The following is a 10,016-nucleotide window of genomic DNA, read 5'->3' on the forward strand; positions in this document are numbered from 1 at the left end:
GCTGGGGCCGGGGCTGGGGGAGAGAGGAGCTGGAATCGGCCTCTGCATGAATTGGTCTTAAGCAAGCATGTTCTTCCAGCCTCACTCCACTCGCCTGGCCCCAGGGCTTCCATAGCAACCCCTACTATGAGCAGCGCACAGGACCAGGGACAAGACCCAGGCGACCATGACAGGGAGGTCCCTGCCCTCAGGGTGGATAGTCTCAAACTTGTTGTGCACAGGACACTTTCAGATGGCAAAAACACTGAGAAGACAGTGAAACTAGGTCATAGGAGAGCAGACCAAGGGCCTGGGGTTAGTGGGAGAATGCAGGGGCCCCGAACATTCAGAGCTCACAAGGTGAGCGTCTGTAGTGTAAGTATATCCCCTGCAGCAGCAGGGAGTTGGGCACGCCCCTGTAGTAAGAGTATTCATTATCTTTTGAAGTTCCTATTTAATGGATGCCTTGTGTTTTTATTGGTTAACCCTGGAAATCCTGGGTAGACAGGTCAGGGAGGGCTTCTCTTAGGCGGTGGAGCCATGTCAATTGTTGGAAGGGTGCCCCGGGCAGAAGGAACCACCCCGCACCCAGGCCCCAGTGTGAAAATGAGCTTAGAGTGTTTGAGGAACTGAAAGCAGCCCCCCTTCCCATACGCCCACCCCGGCAGCTGGTGCTTCATGGTTGGGGGGAGTGTGATAACAGCTAAGCCGGCAAGGTGCTGGTGGGAGGTGGGTGGGGGCAGGCTGGGCCAGCCCTGTAGGCATGGCCAGGAGTTTGGGTTCCACTCCCAAGGCAGTGGCTAGTTGTTGGGGACTTTTGGGCAAGGATCGGCGTGATCTCATCAATATCTGTCAGACTGCTCTGGTAGGCCAGCCCTGTGGCCCAGTGGTCGAGGGAGCCAGATCCCACATGGCTGACCATGGTCTGAATCCCAGCCTGTGTGGCTTGAAAACCATGCTGGCACACTTGCATGCGTGCCCAGAATCCCAACAGGGTGGAGAGATGGAGGGGAAAGGGTTGTGGTGTGGCCACGCCCCCCTGGGAGACGCTTCCTGCCTCTCCCTGCCTCTCTCTGTGTCTCTCTGGCAAGTGCACGTGCCTTCTGGCAATGAAAAGAAATCACCGTTCTGTGATCTGCAGGAAGGACGGCTTTGCGGGGAGGGCAGAGGGGCAGGCGCCCATGGAAGGTGGGCGCTGAGCAGGCATCGTGCTAGTTGTCCAGGTGGGGAACCAGGTGGGGGCTAGCCCACTAAGGAGGGGCTTGCAGGGGAGAGGGAAAGGGCTTCTCTCCAGACCTCAGTAAACTACTGGGCTGTGTTATCATTTCAAATAGTGAAGTCCTGAGCCTCTGCTCCCAGGGAGCATGCGTTTTCCTGCTCGTTAGACTGAAGTGACTTCATTGTCTTCATGCTGTTCAGGGCCAGGACTGGGCTGTCTGGGACATGGTTTCCTAACACGAGCTGACACCGATGTCCTCTCCACTCACCTCGAAGCCCAGGGGCGTGCTGGGTTGAGTGAGGACGGTTCTCTTTCCTCCCGGAAAGCTTGCTCATGACTCTTGCCAGTGCCGACAGAAGCCATGAGTTCGTCCAGGCTCTGCCGAGCCCCCGCCCGTGCCGGCCCGGCCCACTGCTTCCTGTGTGCCCTGTGTGTCCTGGGGTTAGAGAAACCGTGAGGCAGACTGAAGCATGGGGCTTCCCATCAGCAACCGCCAGTTTTGGATACACGTTCTTACAAACCAGGAGGGCTTCTGTCCCAACCGAGGTTGAAACGGTGTGATGGTGACTTTGCCACGCCCCCACTCCTTCAGTTTTCCTTGCAGAGTCTTGCTAAGTCTTCGGCAGACCCAACCCCTTTGTCCAAAACAGCTGGCTCCTGTCTCTTCCCCTCCGCTAAATCTTGGAAGGGCCTTTCTCATGCTGGCTGCCAGTCGTGTTCACTAGGAAGGAGGAGGTTTGCCCAAACACCTGCTGAAGAGACTGAGGTCCTTTATTTTGTCTCAGCCCAGAGGAGTTAGAGCGCAATGTTCTCCTTGGTCCTGTGCCTTGCTGCTGGGTCTGCCCAGAATCCTGCATCCGGGAACAGCAGGGAGGTGATCAGAGAGGGCTCCTGCTTCAGGGCGCCGAGTCGCCACAGGCTGAGTTGCTCTGGTTGTGTTTGACTCCTTGTCTGCACCCGTGGGTCCTGGCTCCTTCCTCATCCGCCAGTTCCCAAAGAGAAGGCTTCACAAGGACTCAGCAGTTCCTCTTTGCTGGGACCTTTTGCTGGAGAGGTTTGTGGTCGGATGCTTCCTGAACTCTGGCTGTGAGCCACCGGCTGGGGAACCCTGAGGCCACTTTGTCCCTTTATTCGGCCAGCGTTAACTGAGCAACTAAGATGTACCGGACACTGCTGTGCCAGGGAGAGCAGGGAATGAGATGAGCACGGCCCTGCCCAAGGGGAGCAGCCAGCCTGCGGTGGGGGGACCGCGAAACTACAGTGGCTGAAATGGCGTCAGAGAGGGGAAGAGAGAAGAAAGAATGCTGGGGCAGCCTCCCTGACCTGGACTTGGGGGTGGGAGGGCTCGTCCTGGCCACCTGGAGAAGGCATCTCGAAGGTCTGACAAGTTCCTAGGCCTAGCTGTTGGAGGGAGGGAGAAGGTGAAGGCGGGAGACAGGAGCTGGGGAGGGAGGCAGGTCCCCATCTTAGTAGAAGGAGGATCCTTGAGTCTGAGTCTCCATTGAGCCCTGGTGGGATGTCTGGGGGCCCCTTGAGGGCAGGAAGGCTGTGGGGCTGATCTCATGGCCAGGTAGCCTGACAGGGCCCATGGGGCAGGAGGACCCCTCCTGAGATTGTGGGTCTCGGGGCTCCCCAGGGACAGGCAGTACACGTTTACCCTGGGAAAACACTTTATCTTTAAAAATGCAAACAAATTAAAGCCACCTGTAATTTTACTCTTCTTAAAACATTGCTCTTTCTCTCTCTCACTGGCAAGAGAAAGAAAGAATGAACCCTCCCCACCCCCCCAGGAGGATGGCCACAGTGCAGTCCCTTCTCCATTCTCCTCTTGGGATTTTGGGCACGAACACATGCCCAGCGTATTTTTCAAGCCGCTGGGTCCGGGACTGGCACCATGCCGATAGCCCTGTGCCGTCCAGCTGCCTGGCCTCTGCATGTTTCTTGAACCATGGAGAACATGGAGGTCTCACCTCCGTGGCCTGGCCCTGCCCATAATTATAAGCATATGAGAGTAGCTTGGGCCACAGGCTCCCTGCGTTTAAGGAGACGGGTGTGTAGACTTGCAAAGTGACGTCGGGCTGCATGTCCCGGCCTAGAGCACTTAAAATGGGCCTCATGGGCCGGCGGTGGCAGCAAGGCGCGAGTGCAAAGCCCTGCAATGAGACAGCTTATCCAAAGGGCGGAGCTCACACACACCTGTGGTCCTGGCTGGCGAGGCCTGCGTGGGTCATGCTGTGAAGACCCTGTTGGGGATGCCCTCCCCCCAACAAAGAAGTAAGTACATACATTTAAAAAACCTGCTTTTCAATGTCACTGGGACACGTTTCTAGGTTGGAAAGTACAGATCGATCTTACTCTAAGGGTTGCTGCCTGGTAGTCTCATACCAGATGCGCCTGGAATTCCACCTCATCCTGGATGGCCCACAGAGAGTTCACCAGACCTCCACTGGTGATCACGTGCCATGGCCGTCTTATTTACTTGGGACAAGGGATGCTGTGCGCGGTGGTGGACACATGCCTGTGGTGTCCACCAGAGCGCCTGGGCCGGGATTGCCTGCTGATTCTTCTTCCCTTGAGCCAGCCTGATGCGAGACTCCGAATTCTAAAATCGCAATGACAGCGCTTCTAACCGCGGGCCAGGCATCGTGTTGAGCCCTTGACATATGCTGTTTTCATTTCCTCTACAACTCTTTGAGGTCAATAATGTTAACTTTACCATTTTACATAGGAGGAAACTGAGGCACAGAGAGGTTAAAGGCCACACAGCTCCTCAACGGTGACTGCAGGACTCGAACCTAGACAGAGGGCTGTGGCCATTGAGAATGCTGCCAGCACTTATTTCGAGCTCCATTGCCTCAGGGGAGCTCAATCCTGAGCACACAGGCAGAGGGAGGGAAGAGGAGCCCAGGAGAGTGGCCCTGTGGCATTTTGCAAGCCACGTTTCCCTTGGATGCCAACCCTCGAGCGTGTCTTCCACGTGCTGCGGAAACTGAGGATAGTGATGCCCGCCTTCACTTCCTCTTGGGTCTTGTTTGCTCAGAACCAAGGGCAGATCCTCCATGAGAGCGTGAGGGCCAGGCTGCACTCCCAAACCACCCTGAGGCTTCTGGCCACTATAGGGTGCAAAAGACAGAGAAACCCCCAGCGACGGCCCACGGTGTGGTTTAAGCTTTGGTTTCTCATGTCTACGAGGGCTCCTTTTTTAAAGTTAAGATAATGGTGAAAAACCTGCTTTTTGAAAGCAGAGCAAGTCAGATACACTGCCACCGTCTCAGGTAACATCGTCCCTTGGTAGAAGCCCTGTGGCCCACACCTGACACCTGCAGGCACACGTGTTAATAACCGTCTCACAGAACGGTCATTGTTTCCCAATGAAAGAGTGCCCGTGTGCTTTTCTTTTCTCTTTACACATAGTGTGTTTTAATCATCTATCATGTAACAAATTATCCCAAAGCTTAACAGCTGAAAAGCAGCAAATGTGTATTTTCTTACACGGGCCCTAGGAGTCGGCTTCTGGGAGTGGTTGAGCAGGGTGGTTCTTGCACAGTGGCTGTGTCTGTCGCAGTCTCATCCGAAGTGTCGGCCGGAGCAGGATGCAGCTCTGCACTTGCAGCAGTAGGTCGTTGGCAGGTCTCAGCTCCTCGACACGAGAGACTCCCACAGCTGCTCTCCTCTCATAGGGCAGCTTGCTTCTCTAGATAAGTGGTTTCAGAAAGAATGGGGCTGCCTAGGCTGGAAGCCATGTCATTCTGCTCACATGGACCAAGCTGGAATGAGGTGGGAGGAGACAACCAAAATGTGAGTACCAGACGGCACATGTCAGTGGGAGCCATTCTGGAGGCTTTGCAACCACACTACTAGTTTTATCAACGTCATTATTATTATATATAAAAAGAGAGAAGGGAAGAAAACAACGTAGGGCAGAAGACGTCCTTCAAATAGGTCTAGAAACACGTCCAAGTATATATATCTATATAAATTTAGTATACAAAAGAATGGCTTCTATCCACTTGAACATGCTTCTGGGCTTTCCGTTTTGGTCCATTGATCTGTCGACCGGGCTCATGTTCTTTTTAATATCAACACATTGTGGAATGTATGCCAGAAAGACACAGAAAACAACGTGGAAATAAACAATACGAGGCCACCAGCCGTTGTAGCAGCCCTCACCAGTGACCGTCAGCATTTGGACCTGCCTGTGCTTAGTATCTTATCTAAGCCTCGGGCCTCCCTACGCAGTATGACCATATTCTGGGTAAGAGGCGGCGAGGTGTACCGTCTTTTCCACGTCACACAGCTAACCAGAGGCAATCAGGGATCTGGAGCTGGGTCTGCCCTCTCTGAGGTTCCGGGTACACAGGGGTGAAATGCCAGCATGCCGGGCTGACTGTAATGCAGGTCTGAGAAGGCTCCTGGGTACAGCCAGCGTGGCGTGAAGGTGGGACACAGGGTCCTGGAGTGGGCAGGCGTTTCCTTCCACGCCCTCACTCCCCGGGCTTCTCTCCCCGACTCAAACCCTCTGAGCTCTGGGAGGCTGTGGGCTGTGGCTGCCCAAGCCTTCTGAGGAAGTGCCTCGACAGAACCACGAAGCTGTTAGTGGTGAAATTCAGTCTAGCCAATGAGAAGCCAGCGATGAGGGTGAGGCACCAAACTCTAACACGCTGTTGCCTCAGTGAATTTTACATTCGGTCTTCTGGCTTAGAGTGCACCTTGCCATCGCTGAGTGGGGGGATGTGTTTTTTGACAAGAACCGGGAGCCGGGTTGCCCAGCCATGCTCCTGATGGTGCCCCCAACCCAAGACGGGGACCCATGTCCCTGAGGCTGAACTTTGACCTGTCTTTCAGAAATGAGGCTTGTCCAGTTTTGCGGATGGGTTGGTACAGAGGAAGGACTCAAGTCTTGCTGACTTCAATTCAAATTCCTCAATGTCCAACCCTCTACCCTTCCTTGCTGCCTTTTTTTTTCCCTTTCTTTAATTGCCAGCAGGTGTGTGCAGTTGCTAGCGGGAGACAGAGAGGGGAAGAGAGGGAGAAAGCATTCCCCACGGGGCATGCTAACACTCTAACCCTCCTCCTCCTCCATTTCTCCATCCTGTTGAGATTTGGGGCATGTATCCATCCTATTATTTAAGCCTCTAGGGTCAGGATTTGAACTGCCGTTGGCCATGTGGGAGCCAGCTCTCTTAACTGTTAGGCTATGAGGCCGGCCCTCTTGCTGCCTTTGAGCAGTGTGTGATGTTAGTGTCTGACTTTTCCTTGGCCCCATCATCAGCCTTAGGGGGCACTGACCCTCCCGGGTATTTGGTCATGAGCGTTCACAGGGCGCGTTCAGTGTTGGCTGCTGGAGAGGTTGTGGTGGACACCACTGGCCCTCCCGCGGGGAGCTCACACTGCAGTGAGTGGGTGCCTTAACCCCCTTTCCTGTCCCTCTCTGATGTCAGCCCTGTCTTCCTTGGTCATTTCAGGAGTCGCATCGGATAGAGCTGTAAGGCCTTGCAGACTTCGCTGGTACAGGGGCTCTAGTGTGTTCGTTGCTTGCTCCTTATTTTTTTTTTAATTTTAATTTTATTTTTTTGGAGAGGTTTTCGCTATAGGACGCGTGCGCCCACCAGACAGACAGAGCGAGACAGAGAGACAGAAAGCGAGAAATCACCCCTCAGGGGGGATGGTCATGCAGCAATCTCTTCTCCTCCATTCTCCTCTCGGGATCTTGGGCATGCACGCACACGCGCCTGGTGTGAGTTTTAAGCCACCTAGTCTGGGACGCGAACCGCGGTTGACTACGTGGGAGTCCAGTGACATAGCCATTACGCTAACTGCCGGTTCCCCTTGCTCCTTATTAAGATCATCCAGAGTGCATCAGCTTTGGTGACAGTCACAGACTTTTTGTTAATTATTTGTTCATCCTAGTATGTACAAATAACCCTTGAAGCCCAGATTTCTCCGGGCAGCCAAGACCGTATGAGTTCAAGTCTAAGCCATCACAGACGATGCTCGTGCAGTACTTGCAGGAGGGGGAGAGATTCTTGGCCCAGATGTTGGGACATGCTACCTGCTCTGGCCCCCCTGGAAGAGTGACTGTGCACATGAACATATTAAAGCTCTGAGAAGTCCTGCAGGGAGAAATCTATTTGACGTTGACTCAGCATTTTCCAAATGCTTATTAGCTTGTAGACTTTTTTTCCTCTCTCATAAAACCATTTAATATCCTTCAGAATCAGTGTTCCACAGAATACCCTGGAAATAACTTGTGGAAATGATTTGTTTCAGTTGAAAACTGCCCAGTGGCCCATGTAGGTGGTCAGCAAGAGAAATTGATTCTCTGCAAATGCAGAGTTTTGTTTGGACCGAGCTCTTGGCCCCAGATGGGGGAAACTGTGCTCTGCTCCTGGGATGGAGACTTTGCTGTTGAGCAAACCTTCTCATCAGTTGTTGTCATGACTCACGGGTGCTCGAGGCTGTCTGCTGAGGGACAGGCAGAAGGCGGGTGGGCTCCTGTGGACCCAGGCTCACTGGTGACTCATGATTTTTGGACACTGTTCAAGTCACTGGCTTCCTCTTCACTTGGGACAGAATGTGTAAGCCACCTGTGTTCTCAGACAATTGGGGAGGGATGCCTGGGACAATCGGGGACCTATAATGGGTCCCCTGAGACATTTTCGGCATATGCAAGACCTTTTAAAAATAGTCTTTGCCAGCAGATGGCATAATGGTTATATCACTGGACTCCCACATGGCTGACTGTGGTTCAAGTCTTAGACCCAGCGGCTTGAAACTCACGCAGAGCACATGTGCGTGTGCGCCCGAAATATGGGAAGGAGAATGGAGGAGGAGCGATTGCAGTGTGGCCATCGCTCGGGGCCGGGGGGGGGGGTCTCACTTTCTGTCTCTTTGTCTCTCTGGCAAGCACATGCACCCTATAGCAAAAATCTCTTTAACAAGAAATAGCTGTTGGTTGAATAAAACACATAACAAAGTATAATGTATAATAATACCTTTTCTTGAAGAGAGATGCGTAGATATTCAGATGCAGAAAGAGAAGATAGCGATGGTCGAATCGTAGACAATTACTCTTTGTTCCTTATTGTTCTATCGTCTAGTTTTCTGTTGTCAACATGTCTCCTTTCCTTTGGAAAAGAAATATTTGCATATATAAATATAAATATATACACACTTGCACTTACACAATGTACCTCTTACCAAAATGATAGAATACTGGGTCGTCAGGAAAGTCATGACGTGTTTTTCTATGCAAAAATGCTTCACACCTTTCCCGACGACCCAGTACATAAACCGAGACATGTAAGCGTGTGAATTATCATCTTACGTCGTGGGATTCTGGTAGTTCTTTCAAAGTCTGTCTCTTTTTCCCCCAGACGGGCAGCAAATTTGGGAGATGGAAGCCACGGTGGACAAAGACAAAAGCCAGCCTGTAAGCACCCGATGAGCTGACCTTGGGCAGCTGACTCGGCCTCTGTTGCATTTTCCTTCCTCTGTGCTCTTCCCTGCCTTTCTTCCTCCCTTCATCAGAGCCCCCGGTGTTTCGGACCCACAGGTACTCAGTAAATCCCTAGTGAACTGATGCACGGCTATGCATTTCCTGAGTGCCAGGCGCTGGGGTTTGTAATGACGACATCTTACAAATGTATTCCTAGAATATCTTCCCCGCTGCGGCTGACAGCGCCTCCCCTCACATCGCCCCCCACCCGTGAACGCACCGAGTGTGCGGACGTTCCAGTAGAGGGGCTGGGTGTATGCTCTGAGGGCTGGGGAGGGGCCTAGCTGTTGTTGCAGTTAAACTTACAGACACCTCCTTCCTTCCAGAATATGCTTTTTGTGGAGATCCCTGAGTATCGGAACAAGCACATCCGCACGTCTGTGAAGGTGAACTTCTACGTCATCAATGGGAAAAGAAAACGAAGTCAGCCTCAGCATTTTACCTTCCACCCAGGTGAGGCGTTCTCGCCGGAGGCAGCATGGGTGTGGGGCTCAGGGCTCCTGAGGTCTGCGACCAGCTGGGGCAGGCAACTCAACCTCTCTGAGCCTCAGACCCCTCATCTGTCAGGTGACACCTTCCTTATGAGTTACGGAAATGAGACGGCCAGAAGACACTTAGCCCAGTACAGACTAGGCAGGGTCAGCAGCTCTGGCTGCTGTTATTGACACTTTTCCTTTGTGGGGAGGGGTCCAGGCGACAGGCATACATAGACAGGTGCAGCAGAAGGTGGCTAAGCAGATGGTGCCTGCCCTGTCGTAGACACGATAGTGGCTGAAGGCGGGTAGCCCCTCAAACCTGCAGAATCTTCAGTGGGTGGACCCCACTGTGGGTGGTCACCTGGTAGCCAGATGGAACCACTGAATGGGTAATCAGGCTAGGAGATCTCATTCCACAGAGCTCCACAGGCCCAAGAAGGGTGAGCAGTACCATTTTTCATTCATTCATTCGTCTGGGAACATATACGCTTACGTTTAGATGTCTCTCTGAACTCTCCCTTCGGAAAAGGCCATCATGTTCCAGGCTGAGGAAGGTGTGCTAGCCACCTTCCCCGGACTAGACACGTGTACCTGAGAGTGTCACCCTGGATACCCCTCTACCCTGGCGCAGGTTCACACGGAGCCTCTGGGCTGCTGGAAGCATTAACCAAGAGGATGTCCTAGTGATCTGGCTTTGGCGGGCGCAGCTTTAGAATGTGCTTGCAGGTTTGTAGTAGCCCGAATGGGGGCGCCTCCAGCCAGGGCTTCCATGACATGCCATCGGAAGCAGTGGTCAGGTCACCAGGACTAATACGACCCCAAACTGAAGGAGGAACTCGCTTGG

General features: G+C 53.1%; 1 protein-coding gene across 5 annotated transcripts in view; it reads left to right on the forward strand.

The window, feature by feature from the left end:
* NFATC2 (nuclear factor of activated T cells 2) overlaps positions 1-10,016 on the forward strand; it is a 181,831-nt gene that overhangs the window by 119,472 nt on the left and 52,343 nt on the right. For all 5 annotated transcript variants that reach the window (XM_014591178.2, XM_027775060.1, XM_006141262.3 and 2 more), the window contains 2 exons: positions 8,575-8,630; positions 9,023-9,149. In XM_014591178.2, the coding sequence (XP_014446664.1) occupies positions 8,575-8,630; positions 9,023-9,149 (183 nt within the window). The remainder of the gene's footprint in view (positions 1-8,574; positions 8,631-9,022; positions 9,150-10,016) is intronic.

Source organism: Tupaia chinensis, unplaced genomic scaffold, assembly GCF_000334495.1.
Source record: "Tupaia chinensis unplaced genomic scaffold, TupChi_1.0 Scaffold000049_1, whole genome shotgun sequence".
NCBI lineage: Eukaryota > Metazoa > Chordata > Mammalia > Scandentia > Tupaiidae > Tupaia > Tupaia belangeri.